Source organism: Oncorhynchus nerka, linkage group LG4 (genome assembly GCF_034236695.1).
Source record: "Oncorhynchus nerka isolate Pitt River linkage group LG4, Oner_Uvic_2.0, whole genome shotgun sequence".
NCBI lineage: Eukaryota > Metazoa > Chordata > Actinopteri > Salmoniformes > Salmonidae > Oncorhynchus > Oncorhynchus nerka.
The window spans coordinates 80,460,138-80,482,811 of record NC_088399.1 but is presented as its reverse complement, the minus strand read 5'-3'; the positions used below and the strand labels follow the sequence as shown (position 1 = coordinate 80,482,811).

General features: G+C 45.6%; 1 protein-coding gene across 4 annotated transcripts in view; it reads right to left on the bottom strand.

Moving 5' to 3' along the window:
• LOC115128812 (adhesion G protein-coupled receptor B2-like) overlaps window positions 1-22,674 on the bottom strand; it is a 147,083-nt gene that overhangs the window by 65,716 nt on the left and 58,693 nt on the right. For all 4 annotated transcript variants that reach the window (XM_065017917.1, XM_065017918.1, XM_065017919.1 and 1 more), the window contains 6 exons: window positions 21,593-21,719; window positions 6,881-6,984; window positions 5,590-5,692; window positions 5,125-5,275; window positions 2,996-3,065; window positions 75-141 (listed from right to left, as the gene is read on the bottom strand). In XM_065017917.1, the coding sequence (XP_064873989.1) occupies window positions 75-141; window positions 2,996-3,065; window positions 5,125-5,275; window positions 5,590-5,692; window positions 6,881-6,984; window positions 21,593-21,719 (622 nt within the window). The remainder of the gene's footprint in view (window positions 1-74; window positions 142-2,995; window positions 3,066-5,124; window positions 5,276-5,589; window positions 5,693-6,880; window positions 6,985-21,592; window positions 21,720-22,674) is intronic.

Genomic DNA, 22,674 nt, shown 5'->3' with positions numbered 1-22,674 from the left:
TTCAGAGGCGGGACAAGCCTGCCGACAGAGAGCCAGAATGACCAATGAGAACAGGGATAAAAGTGGGTACCCACCAATACGATGACGGCTGCAGGACCGACAAAGGCGTAGAGAAGCCCGCCTTCCAAGGACAGCCAACAACTAAAATAAGAGAGAGAGAAAAAAGCATTATTATGAATGTAAAACTTCTTTAGCGCATAAGCCCTGCTCTGTCAAAAGTATTTTAGTCTGTGTTTAATGACTAGTACCTATGTGTGAGAACCACTTTGCTATTTGTCTTTAGGGGTACCTAAGACTTCCAATGCAGGCAATTAAAACCTGTATTTACTTAGGGGATTAACATTCATACCCTTTGACTCATTTAACATTTTGTTGTGTTACAGCCTGAATTCAAAACATATAAAATATATTTTTCTACTCTCATCTACACACAATACCTGATAATGACAAAGTCAAAACATGTTTTTAGAAATGTATGTAAATGTATTAATAATGAAATACGTAAATATCTCATTTACAAAGGTATTCAGACCCCTGAGTCAATACATGTTAGAATCACCTTCTGGCAGTGATTAGAGCTGTGAGTCGTTCTGGGTAAGTCTCTAAGAGCTTTGCACACCTGGATTGTACAATATTGGCACATTATTATTTTCTAAATTCTTCAAGCTCTGTCAAATTGGTTGTTCGTCATTGTTAGACAGCCATTTTCAAGTCTTGCCATAGATTTTCAAGTTGATTTAAGTTCAAACTGTAACTAGGCCACTCAGGAACTTTCAATGTCATCTTGGTAAGCAACTCCAGTGTATATTTGGCCTTGTGTTTTAGGTTATTGTCCTGCTGAAAGGTGAATTTGTCTTCCAGTGTCTGTTGGAACAGACTGAACAGGGTTTTCCTTTAGGATTTTGCCTGTGCTAAGCTCTATTCCATTTCTTTTTATCCCCAAAAAACTCCCTAGTCATTGCCGATGACAAGCAGCCGCCACCATGCTTGAAAATATGAAGAGTGGTACTCAGTGATGTGTTGTGTTGGATTCACACCAAAGATAATGCTTTGTATTCAGAACATAACGTACATTTCTTAGTCACCTTTTCTGCAGTTTTACTTTTGTACCTAACTGCAAACAGGATGCATGTTTTGAAATGTGTTATTCTGTACAGGCTTCCATCTTTTCACTCTGCCATTTAGGTTCGTATTGTGAAGGAACTACAATGTTGTTGAACTATTCTCAGTTTTCTTCTATCAAAGCCATTAAACTCTGTCGCTCTTTTGAAGTTACCATTGCATCATGGTGAAATCCCTGAGCGCTTTCCTTCCTCTCCGGCAACTGAGTTAGCCTGTATCTTTGTAGTGACTGGGTGTATTGATACATCATCCACAGTGTAATTAATAACTATGCTTAAAGGGTATTCAATTAAAGCTTGTTTTTTAACCAATCTACCAATAGGTTCCTTCTTAGCGAGGAATTGGAAGACCTACCTGATCTTTGTGGTTGGACCAGTGTTTGAAATTCACTGCATGACTGAGGGACATTTGTACGTGTGGGATACAGAGATGAGGTAGTCATTCAAAAATCATATTAAACACTATTATTGCACAATGAGTCCATGCAACTTATTATATGACTTGTTAAGCAAATGTTTACTAAACTTATTTAGGCTTGCCATAAAAAAAAGGGGTTGGCTACTTATTGACTCAAGACATTTGAGCTTTTAATTTTGTAAAAACATAATTCCACTTAGACATTATGGGTTAGGCCAGTGTAGGCCAGTGTAGGCCAGTGTAGGCCAGTGTAGAGCAGTGTAGGCCAGTGTAGGCCAGTGTAGAGCAGTGTAGGCCAGTGTAGGCCAGTGTAGAGCAGTGTAGGCCAGTGTAGGCCCGTGTAGAGCAGTGTAGGCCAGTGTAGGCCAGTGTAGGCCAGTGTAGGCCAGTGTAGGCCAGTGTAGAGCAGTGTAGGCCAGTGTAGGCCAGTGTAGAGCAGTGTAGGCCAGTGTAGGCCAGTGTAGAGCAGTGTAGGCCAGTGTAGGCCAGTGTAGAGCAGTGTAGGCCAGTGTAGGCCAGTGTAGGCCAGTGTAGAGCAGTGTAGGCCAGTGTAGGCCAGTGTAGAGCAGTGTAGGCCAGTGTAGGCCAGTGTAGAGCAGTGTAGGCCAGTGTAGGCCAGTGTAGAGCAGTGTAGGCCAGTGTAGGCCAGTGTAGGCCAGTGTAGAGCAGTGTAGGCCAGTGTAGGACAGTGTAGGCCAGTGTAGGCCAGTGTAGAGCAGTGTAGGCCAGTGTAGGCCAGTGTAGAGCAGTGTAGGCCAGTCTAGGACATTTTTTATTCCGTCTGTAACACAACAACATGTGGAAAAAGTCAAGAGGTGTGAACTTTCTGAAGGCTCTGTATGTATGACCCAAAGTGCACTGCAAATCACATGACCATACACAACTTGTTGATATCCTTGATCTTTGAGTCTCTAAAGTGCAGGGTAAATGGAAACGTGGGAGTTTTTGTACAGTGGAGTTCAAGTCCTTGGTCTAGATCCAATGAAAGGTCATGCAGGGTCGTCTGCTCGTGCTGTAAAAAGCCTCTTCCCTGGCTCTTTAAAATACTGTATGCGAAGAGTTAAATGTTCACAGCTGCAGTCTATTTGTGTGTGGTGTGTGTGTGTATTCGTAACCACTCTCAAATTCATAGAGCTATGGATGCAAGGACTGACCACCCAAAGTATAGTTTTAACCGTGGTTTGAGGCTATACAGTGCTTGTTTACATTTACATTGTGTTCTGATGGGGTACGACAGCTGAACAAAGCTAATGGGGCATTTGGAAGTTATATTCTTCTATAATCAATAGGTATATATACATGCATGTTAATTCTCAGTTACCATTGAAAAGTGCACTGCAAATCACATTACCATACTCAGAAACACAGAGTGCTAATGATGAAAAGCCATGTTGGGTATGAGGTTAAGACGTCACAGGTCATAGGCAAAGGGTGAAAGGTGAAAGTGTGTACTCACTAGCTGGGTGTACCGTAACCTCTGGCTCTAGTGAAACCTACTGACACAGCAACCACCAGGGCTGGGAGACCTAAGAGAGAAAGAGAGAGAGATGTATTATCTATTTCACTTGCTTTGGCAATGCAAGCATATGTTTCCCATGCCAATAAAGCTCATTGATATTGATTGAATTGAGAGAGAGAGAGAGAGAGAGAGAGAGAGAGAGAGAGAGAGAGAGAGAGAGAGAAAGAAAGGGAAGTGAGAAAGAAAGAAAGAGTGAGTGAGTGGTGGTGGTGGTGGTGGTGAGTGGTGAGTGGTGGTGAGTGGTGAGTGGTGAGTGGTGGTGGTGAGTGAGTGAGTGAGTGGTGAGTGAGTGAGTGAGAGAGAGAGAGAGAGAGAGAGAGAGAGAGAGAGAGAGGAAGCGGGAGCGGGAGCAGGACCGAGGGAGGGAGAGAGGAAGCAAGAGAGAAGGGAGAAGGGAGATAGGATGATGATAGGGAGAAAGGATGATTAAAGGAGAGGATGATAAGAGGAAAGGATGATAGGGGGAGATAGGATGATGATAGGGAGAGAGGATGATGGGGAGAGAGGATGATGGGGAGAGAGGATGATAGGGAGAGAGAGGATGATTAAAGGAGAGGATGATGGGGGAGATAACAAATATATTTCAGCAAGAGAATAGATGTATCCTCTTGACAATACATCAACACAATGTGCTATTTTGCAACATTGAAATTCAGTTAGACCAAGAAAATGTACTGTAATTGAACTCGGACATGTAACGTGTGACTGAAATACACATGGACATAATGGGGACTTACCTCCTCTCGTCACTCTCTCTTAGTTAATGGATGTATCTAGGGATGTTAACAGGGACTAGCCCGAGGCAGGAGAAGTAGGCCTAGTAAGGATCAGAGTTCACTACTAAGGGTATTACAGCCTTGGTTAACATACTCCGTAGGGTCCCTGTCCAGTGGCTGCTGTTTTCATCTCACTCTACGACAAGAGGATTTTCTTCTGTGATGCATTGTGCTTCCTTGACCAGTGTGTGTGTGTGTGTGTGTGTGTGTGTGTGTGTGTGTGTGTGTGTGTGTGTGTGTGTGTGTGTGCATGCGCGTATGTTTGTGAGTGAGATAGAGAAAGTGTTTGTGTGTGTGTCAAAAAATAATGCTGGGTCCTTAATGAGTTTGACTGTAATATTAATGTAATTAACAAAGCTGTGACAATGCCAGCAAATGAACTGCAATTAGAAAATCACACATTACAAAAAGAGATGTGGTGTGACTGGGTGGGGTGCTAACGTTACATAAATATGATGCCTTTTCAAACACAAACACACATCACACACACTCCCTCACGACTCTGCACAATCTGCCGTTGTCATGGTGACTGATTTCGATCAGTATTCGAGTTAAAATTGCAACATCTAGGGACGTATCCCTGATAAGTTGTTCTCATCTATCTCCCTCCCTCCCTCCCTCCCTCCCTTTAATACCGTTTCATGTTTTCTCAATCTATGTGACTTTATGGCATTCATACATCCCAGCATTGCTATGGCTAAATCCCAAATGGAACCCTATTCCTAATTTAGTTCACTACATTTGACCAGAACACCCTGGTCAAAAGTAGTGCACTAAATATGGAATATTGTCAAATATAGTGTACTAAATAGGGAATAAGGTGTAATTTGGGACTCTATATCCGCTAAGGGCATCAGTGACTTAATGGATCAGATAGGTGGATGGATAAGGGATAAGAACAGGGGATGAATAGGAGCAGGGATTCCATTGCTTGTAATTGCTAGGTTCTATCTCCCTGGATCTTGCTTCTGTCAGAGGAGATGTTATCCAATAGCATTTCTTATCCTCTGTCATCTCCTTTAGCAAGGCATGAGGTTGTTGTACAGGAGACGCATTCAACAGGACACTGATTGACTGTACAGTGTGGCAGAATTAAAATGATCAGAATCATTTCCCCACCTAATGTATGTGGATGGGAAGATGGAAGTTATTGTGAACTTTCACCTTTATTCCAGTATGGAGACCCTGTATGGTTGAGATATGTTTGTGTGGGTTTATGTGTGTGTTTATGTTTGTGAGTGTGTGCGTCCGTTTTTATGTTTGTGCATGCCTGTGTGTGTGTGTACCTACCCCAGCCCAGGCACAGGAAGCGTTTGCGTATGAGGCGTGTCCTCATCTTGCCAATCACAGCCAGGTAAGACTGCCACGCCTCTGTCAGTACCCAGCAGAACGATGCCAAGAAGAAGAAATGAAGGAAAGCAGCAGTCACAGTACACAGGCCCTGTAGAGAGAGAGAGGGGGGGGGGGGTGACAGACAGTGATGAAGGTGTAGGAAAGAAGAAACAGATAAAGGGAATGAGAAGGTAGGAGTGATAATCATCAACAACAGTTGACAGAACAGAGGTGAGTAGTAATCTACCTAAAATAGTTTTGACACCTGATTGAGGCTCTTCAAAATAATCTACTAGAATAGATAAACAACAGTACAATGTGTAACATGACTATAACTGAACTGATGGCCAGTGTGTGTGCGTGCGTGCGTGCGTGCGTGCATGTTTGCGTGTGTGTGTGCGTGTGTGTGTGTTCTGTTCTCACCTTGCTGAGTGTCTGGGACTGTCCAACCAGTATCAAGATGTTGGAGGCCAGGATGGAGAGACAAAAGTTGACCAAGATGATAGACCTCTCTGAACGAATATACCTTAGAGACAAAGAGAAAGATGCAGAAAGAATGAAAAGAAGAAGAGAAAGAAGGAAGAAGGAAAGAGGGGAAACAAAATGTGAAGCGATGAAGTTGAACTGATGGACTGATTCCTTTCCTGAACATGGTCATGTGCTCATTTTAATTTGACCTTTCTTTAACTAGGCAAGTCAGTAAAGAACAAATTCTTATTTACAATGACGGTCTAGGAACAGTGGGTTAACTGCCTTGTTTAGCTCGGGGATTCGATCTAGCAACCTTTCGGTTACTGGCCCAAAACTCTAACTACTAGGCTCTAACTACTAGGCTCTAACCACTAATCTCTCCCTCTCTCCATCCCTCCTTCACAATCTCTCTCTCTCCCTCTCTCCATCCCTCCTTCACAATCTCTCTCTCCCTCTCTCTCTCCATCCCTCCTTCACAATCTCTCTCTCTCCATCCCTCCTTCACAATCTCTCTCTCTCCCTCTCTCTCTCCGTTCTTCCTTCACAATCTCTCTCTATATCCATCCCTCCTTCACGGTCGCTCTCTCTCCCCCTCTCTCCATCCCTCCATCACAGTCTCTCGCTCTCTGTCCCTCCTTCATGATCTCTCTCTCTCCCTCCTTGTCTACCACTGATGTCACTCTCCATATCTCCCCCTCCTCTCTCACACACAGTTAATCTCCCCAGTCTGAGAGTCTGGCTATGCCTTCGCCCATTGGTTCTCCATTAGGCCTAATTGGAGTTTTGGAGTGGACTGCTCCACTGTCGAGCCAACCCGGGATTTTCTCCCTCTGGCCTAATCTCTTATGGTAAGAGTCTGCAGAAACAAGCCTCCTCTAACAGCCCAGAAATAGATATGTGAAGACTGGCAGTGACTCGGGGGGTGTAGCCCCATGCAGGGATGTGTGGTTGTGTTCCAGAGAAAGTTTTTTTTTCATGTGTGTGTGTGTGCGTGTGCGTGTGCGTGTGTGTGTGTGTGTGTGTGTGCGTGTGTGTGTGTGCGTGTTCGAGAGAAAGTGTATGTTTTTTTGTGTGTGTGTTCCAGAGAAAGTCTGTGTTTTTGTGTGTGTGTGTATGTGCGTGTGTGTGGTTGTGAGTTCCAGAGAAAGTGGGTGTTTTTGTGTGTGACGGTGTGAGAGAAAGTGTGTGTTTGTTTGTGTGTGTGTGTGTTTGTGTGTATGTATGTGTGTTTGTGTTTGCTCACCTCCAGAAGGCAGCATAGATGAGCAACAGGATAAGCAGAGCGCTGCAGGAGACCCCACAGCCCACCATGAGGGGCACAGAGGGCATACTGGACGGACCCATTTCCTGCACAGAGAGAGAGAGAGAGAGAGAGAGAGAGAGAGAGGGGAGGGGTACAGAAATAGAGGGTTAATAAAATGTCTCTGGCCCTTATAGAGTCACAGATCATTCATCAACTCCATTTTCACACTCTCTCCATCTGCACATCTTCCAACCTGTCCCATCCAATATGCTGAATCCATTTTCACACTCTCTCCATCTGCACATCTTCCTACCTGTCCCATCTAATATGCTGTCTCCATTTTCACACTCTCTCCATCTGCACATCTTCCAACCTGTCCCATCCGATATGCTGTCTCCATTTTCACACTCTCCATCTGCACATCTTCCAACCTGTCCCATCCGATATGCTGTCTCCATTTTCACACTCTCTCCATCTGCACATCTTCCAACCTGTCCCATCCGATATGCTGTCTCCATTTTCACACTCTCTCCATCTGCACATCTTCCTATCTGTCCCACCCAACATGCTGACTCCATTTTATGACTCTTTCTATGTACACATCCCAAATGAGCACTATGGGTCTGGTCAAAAGTAGTGCACTGTTAAAGGAATGGGATGCAGTCTGTGTCGTACGTCTCCCTCTATCTAGTCAGGTCAGCACAGTTTGTTGATCTTCGATGTTGAGAGGGATCTCTTGTCCGTAGTCCGATATGGATAACACAACTATACATCTGACCTGTAGTGGATCAGCTGATTAAGACCATTCTTTCATCTCTTTACAGTCTACACTCTGTCTGTTGAGCTGTATTTACTCTATGTGAACACTTAGTGTGTGTCCCAAATGTCACCCTATTCCCTATATCGTGCACTACACTTGACCAGAGCCCATATGGGACTTAGATAATGAGATCCTGAAGATGGTGTTGCAGTGCACTGCAGCTGTAGTTGTGTAAACTGTATACATGTTATACAGTATGGTTAGCTGAAACATGTCCCCTGATAGGCTAAGTAGTATTTTGAGAAAGCAGAGTGTAACCTATAAAAAAACATGAAATAAGAGCTACACAAGACATGACAAATAAGGCTGTCTTTGAAAAGGAAAATACGTTAATTAAATTGAATTGTTTTATTTAAGCCTTTAATGGCTTTCATGAGGTTGACGTTTTGGAATTCAAGGGTTTCTTACTGTGTCGAGAGAAGAGAGAGAATAGAGAGAGAGAGAGAGAGAGAGAGAGAGAGAGAGAGAGAGAGAGAGAGCGAGAGAGAGAAAAAAGTGAGAAGAAGAGAGACAAAAGCACAAGAAAGAGAGAGAAAGATAGAGAAGATAGAGAGAGTCCGGCCTGGGAGTGTGAGTGTGAGAGTGTGTTGTAACCCATGATGTCTGACACTAATTTAGCGTTCGTACTGTGTTCATATCCAGAGAGTTAGAGTCAGATTGACAGACACATATGTATATAGCCTGAGCCTCAGAGAGAGAGAGAGAGAGAGAGAGAACAGAAAGACAGACAGAGAGATTAGATTACAGCCAACCAAATCATGAGAAAACTAAAAGATAATTACTTGACACATTGGAAAGAATTTACACAAAAAAACAGAGCAAACATAGAATGCAATTTTTAAAAAAAATGAAAATGAAAAACTAACAGAAAAAGAGATAGAGAGCAGAAAGACAGATAGAGAGAGAGAAAGAGATTTAGTTCTAAACTCTCTTTTACAAAGAGAAAATAATTGACCAGGCAGAGAGAGAAAGGAGCAATCAGTAGATAGAAAAGAGAGAATGAAGAGGAGTGATTCTGTTTGATTACTCTGTTGTGGGTCAGGTCCAAGATATGGATTGTTTGCAGCTTAGTGTGTGTGATGGTCTAGGGCTCAAACACACACACACACACACACACACACACACACACACACACACACACACACACACACACACACACACACGCATTGACACATGTAAGTAAGCACACGTATAAATTCACACACGTCAGCAAATTTTCAAGCACTTTCAGTACAGAGCAAAAACTGTGATGATGATAATGATGCATTTTGTGTCATCTAGAATTTTGTAGTGGACTATCCCTTAATGCTGGAGATCAACACGCCGATATCCCAGGGAGACATCAGAATTCATTAAAAGGCAATGATAAAAGTCATCAGGACTGTAATCACAGAGTGGTGTTGTTTTATTGGCAGGGATGAGGTGGAAGGTTAGCATGATATACTGTAGCTGGTTGGTAGCACTCTATCTATCACTATGAGCCAATGCAAAACCCCACCATGAAGCCAAGCCTGCAACACACACACACACACACACACACACACATTCCCAGAGGGGAGTGTTTGTCCTTCAGACTGCTTGCTACAGACACTCTTAACATGCAGGGCAGGTCCGTCCTCAGGGGCAAGACTCAGCTTTGACTATGGATGTGTGTGTGTGTTTGTCAGTGTGTGTGTGTGTGTGTGTGTGTGTGTGTGTGTGTGTGTGTGTGTGTGTGTGTGTGTGTGTGTGTGTGTGTGTGTGTGTGTGTGTGTGTGTGTGTGTGTGTGTGTTTATGACAGTATCTCCGGATCTGTTTTATCTGCTAATCCTTCTAAGGTTCCATGACTGAATGTTGACACACACACACACGCACACACACACACACACACACACACACACACACACACACACACACACATACACCAGACATTTCAATGCATCCGTCCTTTACACGTCCAGAAGGGTGGAGCTTCTGGCAATTTACCTCCTCACATCCTCTCCATCATTCCTCGTCAGCCAATCAACCTTTTCTTTCAATTTCTCCTTCTCTGTCTCTCTCTCTATTCATGGTTACACCTCCGTCGTTGCTGTTCTTATCAACATTCTACAGATGATGCAGCATATTGACGTCTGACTGACGCAGCATATTGACGTCTGACTGACGCAGCATATTGACATCTGACTGACGCAGCATATTGACATCTGACTGACGCAGCATATTGACGTCTGACTGACGAAGCATATTGACATCTGACTGACGCAGCATATTGACATCTGACTGACGCAGCATATTGATGTCTGACTGACGAAGCATATTGACGTCTGACTGACGCAGCATATTGACATCTGACTGACGCGCATATTGACATCTGACATATTGACGTCTGACTGACGAAGCATATTGACATCTGACTGACGCAGCATATTGACATCTGACTGACGCAGCATATTGACATCTGACTGACGCAGCATATTGACATCTGACTGACGCAGCATATTGACGTCTGACTGACGAAGCATATTGACGTCTGACTGACGCAGCATATTGACATCTGACTGACGCAGCATATTGATGTCTGACTGACCAAGCATATTGACGTCTGACTGACGAAGCATATTGACGTCTGACTGACGAAGCATATTGACATCTGACTGACGCAGCATATTGATGTCTGACTGACCAAGCATATTGACGTCTGACTGACGCAGCATATTGACGTCTGACTGACGCAGCATATTGATGTCTGACTGACGAAGCATATTGACATCTGACTGACGCAGCATATTGATGTCTGACTGACGAAGCATATTGACATCTGACTGACGCAGCATATTGACGTCTGACTGACGAAGCATATTGACGTCTGACTGACGAAGCATATTGACGTCTGACTGACGAAGCATATTGACATCTGACTGACGCAGCATATTGACGTCTGACTGACGAAGCATATTGACGTCTGACTGACGAAGCATATTGATGTCTGACTGACGTAGCATATTGACATCTGACTGACGCAGCATATTGACGTCTGACTGACGCAGCATATTGACGTCTGACTGACGAAGCATATTGATGTCTGACTGATGGTTAATGCCCCAAAAAACTCTGACTGTTTTGTCACATTTGCACCACAGTGGGCTGGAAATACGATGACATTGCTAAAGTGGCTATCATTATCATGTCGTCAAATTTATTTAGAGAAATTACAATGTTGCCATGAGCTACAACAGTAAGGTTTGTCAGAAAGAGCTACCAAAGATAATGTTAGTGCTGCCCTCAATCTTAGCTAGCTACAGTAGCTAAAGTTATACTGCATCTAAAGTCCATCTGAAGACATCATGACCACGGCAAAAGCCTCCTACAAATCATTTTCCTCCTTTTGAAATATCAATGTGCTTTCAAACCACAGTAATGCATTTTAGACTATATCATCCTCAGCACCCATTGAGACTGCATTGAGTAGAACGCTCAGCTGGGCATCAATCCTAAAAGAAATGTTCAAAACAGTATTGTGATGAAATGTGCAACCCTTGAATACCCTTCTCAACCTCTATCTTGTTTCCCTATCTTTCTTTCTCTCCTATCTGTCTGTTTTACTCCATGGTTCACCCTATTTCCGTGCAGTGAGCTATGTAAATAGCTCACTACACACTATCCCTGTGAGAGTGGGACCAGAGGGAAGACAGACTAAACTCCACAATCAACTCCCATTGATACTGATTGTAGGTTTCTCTCCTCTCTTAACTATCCCCTCCCTCTCTCCCTGGTCTCTTTCTCTCCATGCCCTCTCCTCCCCCTCTCCCTGGTCTCTCTCTCTCCCCCCCCCCTCCATGATCTCTCGCCCTCCTTTCCCTTTCCCTGGTCTCTCTGTCTCCCTCCTCTCCTCCACCCCCACCCCCTGGTCTCTCGCCCTCCTTTCCCTCTCCCTGGTCTCTCTCCCTCTTCTCTTCCTCCTCCTCTCCCTGGTCTCTCCAGCTGTTGGAAGTAAACACGATTAACCGGCGATCCCTGCCTCCACTGTAAACTGCCTATTATGGAAGCAATGCCTCTAAATCCCTCCATCTCTCTCTCTCTCTCTGTCTGTCTATCCCTGCATCCCTCCCTTCATCCCTCCCTCTCTCCCTCTTCTACTAAACATGGTGGTTAATCCTCCTCCCCCTGCCCGCCTTCTCTCTGGCCCAGGATAAGCTGCTCAAGCTGGGCTGCGGATTCTAAGCTTTGCTCCAAGACCCAGACCCTGCCTGGGTGTCTGGATGTGGATGTGTGTGAAACTTTGTGTGTTTGGATGGTCCACTGCAACCACATGACAACTGAGTTATGTTAAGTGAGTGAAAGAGTAATACCGATATTATTTGTAGCTACATACGTAGAGACATGCAGCCATACAGTGCCTGCGTTCATGCTGCACACGCACACACACACGCACACAGACGCACGCACGCACACACGCACACAGACGCACACAGACGCACACACGCACACACACGCACACACGCACACACGCACACACGCACACACACACACACACGCACACACACACACACACACACACACACACACACACACACACACACACACACACACACACACACACACATCCTCTACATTGCTGAGTTGGGGCAGCTGATAGCAAGGTGAAAGTGTCCTCTCCATTAACCACATTAGCTGGGAAATAAACTCTACACACTGATCCCTAGCTCCAGGGCATCAGCGCTAGGCTAATGGTGTAATGGTCCTGAATGACATATCGCTAACAGCTAAGGACACATTTCATAAATGTCACCAGGCATTCTTGCCCATTCCACTAGTGACCACATGCTGGGAAAAGAGAAAAGCCAGACAGCACAGAGAGCGGTCTGAGGTTGACAGATCCAGCTTTTAGGTCAGGACCATTATGGATATTTCCTGTCCCTAATGGGAACGGCCCTTTTACTGTCCCTTCCTTTTGGAAGAATGGGAAATAGGAACATTTTATTTGTTCAGGATCAGGCCAGCTTTGGGGTAAAAAAAACTAAACAAACTAATGGGTGAAACTAAAGTCCACCACCTCAAATCTACCAATAAAACTCTGTTGGTCTTGTGCCTGGCACCTACCACCATACCCCGTTCAAAGGCACCTACCACCATACCCCGTTCCAAGGAACCTGCTACCATACCCCGTTCAAAGGCACCTGCCACCATACCCCGTTCAAAGGCACCTGCTACCATACCCCGTTTAAAGGCACCTGCCACCATACCCCGTTCAAAGGCACCTGCGACCATACCCCGTTCAAAAGCACCTGCTACCATACCCCATTCAAAGGCACGTACCACCATACCCCATTCAAAGGCACCTACTACCATACCCCGTTCAAAGGCACCTACTACCATACCCCATTCAAAGGCACCTACTACCATACCCCATTCAAAGGCACCTGCTACCGTACCCCATTCAAAGGCACCTGCTACCATACCCCATTCAAAGGCACGTACCACCATACCCCATTCAAAGGCACCTACTACCATACCCCGTTCAAAGGCACCTACTACCATACCCCATTCAAAGGCACCTACTACCATACCCCATTCAAAGGCACCTGCTACCATACCCCGTTCAAAGGCACCTACTACCATACCCCGTTCAAAGGCACCTACTACCATACCCCATTCAAAGGCACCTACTACCATACCCCATTCAAAGGCACCTACTACCATACCCCATTCAAAGGCACCTGCTACCATACCCCGTTCAAAGGCACCTACTACCATACCCCGTTCAAAGGCACCTACTACCATACCCCATTCAAAGGCACCTGCTACCGTACCCCATTCAAAGGCACCTGCTACCGTACCCCATTCAAGGCATTTCAATATTTTGTCTTGATCATACAACCTCTGAATGGCACACACACACAATGCATGTCTCAATTGTCTCAAGGCTTAAAAATCCTTCTTTAACCTGTCTCCTCCCCTTCATCTACACTGATTGAAGGGTAGATGAAGTGTAGAAGTGTAGTTTATTTCGTAAATATTTTCGGAACTCTATTTCTTGAACTGCATTGTTGTTTAAGGGCTTGTAAGCATGTCACAGTAAGGTCTACACCTGTTGTATTCAGCGCATGTGACATGGAAAAATCTTAATGTTTTGTACACTCAGTGTATATCTTATCAATAAAAGCCTCCCAGACGTGAGGGTTGCATTATACAGACACACACACACACACACACACACACACACACACACACACACACACACACACACACACACACACACACACACACACACACACACACACACACACACACACACACACACACACACACACACACACACATTGAGAGAGAGACAGAGAGAGTTAGATGCATTTGTGTGGTAAAGAATAGTGAGATCTGAGATATGCATAGCTGAATACCAGGGCAGTTAACCCCGACAGAGACTGTAGAAAGTAAGTGCTTTTCAAATGTTATCTTCCTCACATAAAGAAACCGCTACACACACACACACACACACACCTTAAGATGTCCTGATATACAATATTTGTCACTTAACCCAGGTCTCTCTCTATCTCTCCCCCCCAGTGGATGCGGGAGACAGAGGGTGTGAGTTGGGATGGCAGCAGAAAGCGAGAGAGGGACAAGTAGGTGGAACAGGAAGATAGAAAGAGCATAGAGAGAGAGAGAATAACTATTTTCACATCGTTACAACACTGCATATAGACATAATATGACATTTAAAATGTCTCTATTAGTTTTGAACTTTTAGAACATTTCACTTACTTTGGCAATGTAAACATATGTTTCCCATGCCAATAAATCCATTTGAATTGAATTAGAGAGAGAGAGAGATAGATGGTTAAGAGAGGGTGACATCACAGGGTGATGGGACAGGCTGGCTAGAAGAAGAGAGCAGGTTAAAGGTCAGTGGATATAGGCGTGTTTAGCTGCTAGAGTTAGGGGTCCTTGCGGGTCCATTAGTAGTGGCACACATAAAGCAGAGGAGAGTGGCTCAATACATTAATCACCGCTAAAAGCCTGCTCTGCTCACGTCATAGCCACGGTCACTGCTCTATTTAGAATTATACAGCAGTTACACACGCTGTAGGCTACAGTAAGCACACACATGCACGCAGACACAAAATAACACACGCCCTCGCACACACACACACACACACACACACACACACACACACACACACACACACACACACACACACACACACACACACACACACACACACACACACACATTGAGAGAGAGACAGAGAGAGTTAGATGCATTTGTGTGGTAAAGAATAGTGAGATCTGAGATATGCATAGCTGAATACCAGGGCAGTTAACCCCGACAGAGACTGTAGAAAGTAAGTGCTTTTCAAATGTTATCTTCCTCACATAAAGAAACCGCTACACACACACACACACACACACCTTAAGATGTCCTGATATACAATATTTGTCACTTAACCCAGGTCTCTCTCTATCTCTCCCCCAGTGGATGCGGGAGACAGAGGGTGTGAGTTGGGATGGCAGCAGAAAGCGAGAGAGGGACAAGTAGGTGGAACAGGAAGATAGAAAGAGCATAGAGAGAGAGAGAATAACTATTTTCACATCGTTACAACACTGCATATAGACATAATATGACATTTAAAATGTCTCTATTAGTTTGAACTTTTAGAACATTTCACTTACTTTGGCAATGTAAACATATGTTTCCCATGCCAATAAATCCATTTGAATTGAATTAGAGAGAGAGAGAGATAGATGGTTAAGAGAGGGTGACATCACAGGGTGATGGGACAGGCTGGCTAGAAGAAGAGAGCAGGTTAAAGGTCAGTGGATATAGGCGTGTTTAGCTGCTAGAGTTAGGGGTCCTTGCGGGTCCATTAGTAGTGGCACACATAAAGCAGAGGAGAGTGGCTCAATACATTAATCACCGCTAAAAGCCTGCTCTGCTCACGTCATAGCCACGGTCACTGCTCTATTTAGAATTATACAGCAGTTACACACGCTGTAGGCTACAGTAAGCACACACATGCACGCAGACACAAAATAACACACGCCCTCGCACACACACACACACACACACACACACACACACACACACACACACACACACACACACACACACACACACACACAACATGCAGACACATACAGTCCCCAGACATGCCTGTGCATGTTAACACGGAAATACACAGCTGAACTCATACACCAACCAACACACCCAAGCTGGCTTTGAGACACACCTGAACCCTAAATGTCATAGTTCATACTATAACGACTTGATTAGTGTAGTGTTAGCTAGCTACATAGTTGTCTTTGCTGTCTTCGTATCCAAGATAATTGTGTAGTTTAGAGTGTGTAGTTTTAGAGTGATTATCTTAATTTACCGAGGTTAGCTAGCCAGCTATTTGTCGTCCTTAACGTAGGAGACACTGCTAGCTAGCCAACAGCTAGCCAACGTCTACCGAATAGAACTTCCGCACTCAACAACCCGGTCGCATTCCGCTTCGCTCCACAGGTAGTATCACATTTTCATTTCATTTCATTACAGTACAACGGCTTGATTTGTTTGATCGTAGCTAGCTACATAGCTAGCTACATAGCCGTCTTTGTATCAAAGATAATTGTGTAGTCTAGAGCGATTTTCTAGGTTAGCTAGCCAGCTATTGTCGTTCTTTTAACGCAACGTAACGTAATCAACACTGCTAGCTAGCCAGCTAGCCCCGAATAGCAGCACTGTAGAAACTATTACACTCAACGGAACGACTTGATTAGTGTAGTGTCAACAACGCAGCCACTGCCAGCTAGCCTACATAGTCAACAACGCAGCCACTGCCAGCTAGCCTACTTCAGCAGTACTGTATCATTTTAATAATTTTAGTCAATAAGATTCTTGCTACGTAAGCTTAACTTTCTGAACACCCGAGACGTGTAGTCCACTTGTCATTCCAATCTCCTTTGCATTAGCGTAGCCTCTTCTGTAGCCTGTCAACTATGTGTCTGTCTATCCCTGTTCTCTCCTCTCTGCACAGACCATACAAACGCTCCACATCGCGTGGCCGCGGCCACCCTAATCTGGTGGTCCCAGCGCGCACGACCCACGTGGAGTTCCAGGTCTCCGGTAGCCTCTGGAACTGCCGATCTGCGGCCAACAAGGCAGAGTTCATCTCAGCCTATGCCTCCCTCCAGTCCCTCGACTTCTTGGCACTGACGGAAACATGGATCACCACAGACAACACTGCTACTCCTACTGCTCTCTCTTCGTCTGCCCACGTGTTCTCGCACACCCCGAGAGCTTCTGGTCAGCGGGGTGGTGGCACCGGGATCCTCATCTCTCCCAAGTGGTCATTCTCTCTTTCTCCCCTTACCCATCTGTCTATCGCCTCCTTTGAATTCCATGCTGTCACAGTTACCAGCCCTTTCAAGCTTAACATCCTTATCATTTATCGCCCTCCAGGTTCCCTCGGAGAGTTCATCAATGAGCTTGATGCCTTGATAAGCTCCTTTCCTGAGGACGGCTCACCTCTCACAGTTCTGGGCGACTTTAACCTCCCCACGTCTACCTTTGACTCATTCCTCTCTGCCTCCTTCTTTCCACTCCTCCTCTTTTGACCTCACCCTCTCACCTTCCCCCCCTACTCACAAGGCAGGCAATACGCTCGACCTCATCTTTACTAGATGCTGTTCTTCCACTAACCTCATTGCAACTCCCCTCCAAGTCTCCGACCACTACCTTGTATCCTTTTCCCTCTCGCTCTCATCCAACACTTCCCACACTGCCCCTACTCGGATGGTATCGCGCCGTCCCAACCTTCGCTCTCTCTCCCCGCTACTCTCTCCTCTTCCATCCTATCATCTCTTCCCTCTGCTCAAACCTTCTCCAACCTATCTCCTGATTCTGCCTCCTCAACCCTCCTCTCCTCCCTTTCTGCATCCTTTGACTCTCTATGTCCCCTATCCTCCAGGCCGGCTCGGTCCTCCCCTCCCGCTCCGTGGCTCGACGACTCAATGCGAGCTCACAGAACAGGGCTCCGGGCAGCCGAGCGGAAATGGAGGAAAACTCGCCTCCCTGCGGACCTGGCATCCTTTCACTCCCTCCTCTCTACATTTTCCTCTTCTGTCTCTGCTGCTAAAGCCACTTTCTACCACTCTAAATTCCAAGCATCTGCCTCTAACCCTAGGAAGCTCTTTGCCACCTTCTCCTCCCTCCTGAATCCTCCTCCCCCTCCCCCTCCTCCCTCTCTGCAGATGACTTCGTCAACCATTTTGAAAAGAAGGTCGACGACATCCGATCCTCGTTTGCTAAGTCAAACGACACCGCTGGTTCTGCTCACACTGCCCTACCCTGTGCTCTGACCTCTTTCTCCCCTCTCTCTCCAGATGAAATCTCGCGTCTTGTGACGGCCGGCCGCCCAACAACCTGCCCGCTTGACCCTATCCCCTCCTCTCTTCTCCAGACCATTTCCGGAGACCTTCTCCCTTACCTCACCTCGCTCATCAACTCATCCCTGACCGCTGGCTACGTCCCTTCCGTCTTCAAGAGAGCGAGAGTTGCACCCCTTCTGAAAAAACCTACACTCGATCCCTCCGATGTCAACAACTACAGACCAGTATCCCTTCTTTCTTTTCTCTCCAAAACTCTTGAACGTGCCGTCCTTGGCCAGCTCTCCCGCTATCTCTCTCAGAATGACCTTCTTGATCCAAATCAGTCAGGTTTCAAGACTAGTCATTCAACTGAGACTGCTCTTCTCTGTATCACGGAGGCGCTCCGCACTGCTAAAGCTAACTCTCTCTCCTCTGCTCTCATCCTTCTAGACCTATCGGCTGCCTTCGGTACTGTGAACCATCAGATCCTCCTCTCCACCCTCTCCGAGTTGGGCATCTCCGGCGCGGCCCACGCTTGGATTGCGTCCTACCTGACAGGTCGCTCCTACCAGGTGGCGTGGCGAGAATCCGTCTCCTCACCACGTGCTCTCACCACTGGTGTCCCCCAGGGCTCTGTTCTAGGCCCTCTCCTATTCTCGCTATACACCAAGTCACTTGGCTCTGTCATAACCTCACATGGTCTCTCCTATCATTGCTATGCAGACGACACACAATTAATCTTCTCCTTTCCCCCTTCTGATGACCAGGTGGCGAATCGCATCTCTGCATGTCTGGCAGACATATTAGTGTGGATGACGGATCACCACCTCAAGCTGAACCTCGGCAAGACGGAGCTGCTCTTCCTCCCGGGGAAGGACTGCCCGTTCTATGATCTCGCCATCACGGTTGACAACTCCATTGTGTCCTCCTCCCAGAACGCTAAGAACCTTGGCGTGATCCTGGACAACATCCTGTCGTTCTCAACTAACATCAAGGCGGTGGCCCGTTCCTGTAGGTTCATGCTCTACAACATCCGCAGAGTACGACCCTGCCTCACACAGGAAGCGGCGCAGGTCCTAATCCAGGCACTTGTCATCTCCCGTCTGGATTACTGCAACTCGCTGTTGGCTGGGCTCCCTGCCTGTGCCATTAAACCCCTACAACTCATCCAGAACGCCGCAGCCCGTCTGGTGTTCAACCTTCCCAAGTTCTCTCACGTCACCCCGCTCCTCCGCTCTCTCCACTGGCTTCCAGTTGAAGCTCGCATCCGCTACAAGACCATGGTGCTTGCCTACGGAGCTGTGAGGGGAACGGCACCTCAGTACCTCCAGGCTCTGATCAGGCCCTACACCCAAACAAGGGCACTGCGTTCATCCACCTCTGGCCTGCTCGCCTCCCTACCACTGAGGAAGTACAGTTCCCGCTCAGCCCAGTCAAAACTGTTCGCTGCTCTGGCCCCCCAATGGTGGAACAAACTCCCTCACGACGCCAGGACAGCGGAGTCAATCACCACCTTCCGGAGACACCTGAAACCCCACCTCTTTAAGGAATACCTAGGATAGGATAAAGTAATCCCTCTCACCCCCTTAAAAGATTTAGATGCACTATTGTAAAGTGGCTGTTCCACTGGATGTCATAAGGTGAATGCACCAATTTGTAAGTCGCTCTGGATAAGAGCGTCTGCTAAATTACTTAAATGTAAATGTAAATGTATAAGGAAAGTGGCTCCCAATGTCTCTAATAATGATAGCTGTTTGCTTGCCCAGCCCAACAAGGATAGAGCAGCCGTGAACTGAACGAAGATCCCATCTATAAAGCACATTTGAGCTAATCAAAGGATGGAGCATTACTATAATGCACTTTTCCTTTACACCCCCTATCGTTCTACTGGTTGGCTTCTTGTTCTTCCCCACGGTCGGACTGAACAGTGACTAAACATTGGTTAGATAATTAGCTAATGAGCTCTGTGCTGTGCTTACCGATGAGCGCAGCCCAGTTCTCCCATAATCAACTAATGAGCTAACCATCCATATCTTATCTAAACAAACTAGCTTACTTATTAACCCAATGTGTTCCGCCGTAACGCTGGTGCGTTTTGGACTTCTAATCCCTTTTAACCATTGTGTTTGAGCTACAGACGTGTATTTCTTCTATGTCCGTAGATTCCAACCATTAGTATGTGTGCATAGCGGGGGCTGAGCTACAGTGGTGTTTGTGAGACAAGGGCCGATCCTGAAGGGACCCGGGGCCGGGCCCTTTTTACAAAAACATCTGCAGAGTGAGAATGGTTTGAGCTACAAACGACTAAAAGCGATCTATGAAAAGCTGAGACTGTAACATGTTTTGCTCGATGACGCTCACAAGCTACACACGAGTTGTTAGAAGGTGAGGGGTCTTCTGTATAGAAGATTAGAGGAAATCCCAGGACACAGTGTCTATAATACTGTAAGGGGTTCTTCTGTATAGAAGATTATAGGAAATCCCAGGACATGGTGTATATAATACTGTAAGGGGTTCTTCTGTATAGAAGGTTATAGGAAATCCCAGGACATAGTGAATATAATACTGTACGGGGTTCTTCTGTATAGAAGGTTATAGGAAATCCCAGGACATAGTGAATATAATACTGTAAGGGGTTCTTCTGTATAGAAGGTTATAGGAAATCCCAGGACATAGTGAATATAATACTGTAAGGGGTTCTTCTGTATAGAAGGTTATAGGAAATCCCAGGACATAGTGAATATAATACTGTAAGGGGTTCTTCTGTATAGAAGATCATAGGAAATCACAGGACATAGTGTCTATAATGCGCTCACATACTGTAGTTTCTGTCACAAACTCCAAACTGCACATAGTTGTCACTGATTAGTTGGATATTCCTTTCCCAGTGAGCAAATTTCTGTACTTACAGCTTCCATCTACATTCATTTGTATACTTTTTCTGCTTTGTGAGAACTTGTTTTTACATTGCTATTTGTCAATGAATGCAGCTGTTCATGTCAAATAGTGTTGTGTTCTACTTGTGCCCCTGGTTGTCCTGAAAGGAAAATGGTGAAACACGTCATTGTGAGGCTAAATGTAAGCGCTGCACATGCAGATAAATGAAAGTCAGATAAATGAAATGTATTTTTGCTGTGGTCTTGGGACTGGCAGCATCTTTAGTCGTATGATTTCAACAAATCCACTCTCTCAAAAACTCTTAAGGCTGCATTCCTGGCCACAGATAAAGCCTAGTCCGAGATTAAAAATCTATTCCAATGGAGATTCTCCATTACATTTTAGAAGACTGTTGTATAGATGTCACAGCTGTATTTATTTCAAATGTATTTCACAGCTGTATTTATTTCAACTGTGACTTATACAGTTGTTTATGTCCTATCTCAAACCTGGAGGATAGCAAGTGAATTTCATTCATCTCCCTTTCTGAGTTGACTGTTCAAATCAAAGTAACCCTAAGTCTACCTTGTACATATCCACATGCCAACACCCTAACGCATTAGCTTGTTGGCTCCAATTAGCGTTAGCCCCAGTGCAATCGAGTAGAGCTGGAAATGTGACTCACCGGGTCTTTAGCTTGTTGCGCTAGCACAGCGTAGGTTGAGATCCTGCTGCACAGGCATTTAGTATGGACGGTGGCAGACGTGAGTGTTTGGCAGCCCTCGGTGTCCCAGTTCTTAGCGCCAGCTTCCCTGGAGATGGGAGAAACACGGACACACACAGTGAGTGAGACACACACACACACACCATCACATTACAGCATACAGATGCACTCAAACAAAAAGTGAGAGAGTGAGAGAGAGAGAGCGAGAGAGAGAGTGAGAGAGAGAGCGAGAGAAAGAGAGCCAGAGAGAGAGATAGAGAGAGAGAGAGAGAGAGGCTGGGTACTCATTGACCACATTGAGCTGTATTGTGCTGTAGAGACCACTCTGACAGGGACAGCCAGACCCCCATGAACCCCTCCTTTCTTCTCTCCATCCTTTACCCATGTATTCATCCCTCTGTCCTCCATGCCTCCATATATACTACCGTTCAAAAGTTCGGGGTCACTTAGAAATGTCCTTGTTCTCCATGAAAACATCCATGAAATGAGTTGCAAAATGAATAGGAAATATAGTCAAGATGTTGACAAGGTTATAAATAATGATTTTAAAATGAAATAATATTTGTGTCCTTCAAACTTTGCTTCCGTCAAAGAATCTTCCATTTGCAGCAATTACAGCCATGCAGACCTTTGACATTCTAGTTTTCAATTTGTTGAGGTAATCTGAAGAGATTTCACCCCATGCTTCCTGAAGCACCTCCCACAAGTTGGATTGGCTTGATGGGCACTTCTTACGGTCAAGCTGCCCCCCACAACAGCTCAAAAGAGTTGAGATCCGGTGACCGTGCTGGCCACTCCATTATAGACAGAATACCAGCTGACTGCTTTTTCCCTAACTAGTTCTTGCACAGTTTGGAGCTGTGCTTTGGGTCATTGTCCTGTTGTAGGAGGAAATTGGCTCTAATTAAGTGCCGTCCACAGGGTATGGCATGGCGTTGCTAAATGGAATGATAGCCTTCCTTCTTCAAGATCCCTTTTACCCTGTACAAATCTCCCACTTTACCACCACCAAAGTACTCCCAGACCATCACATTGCCTACACT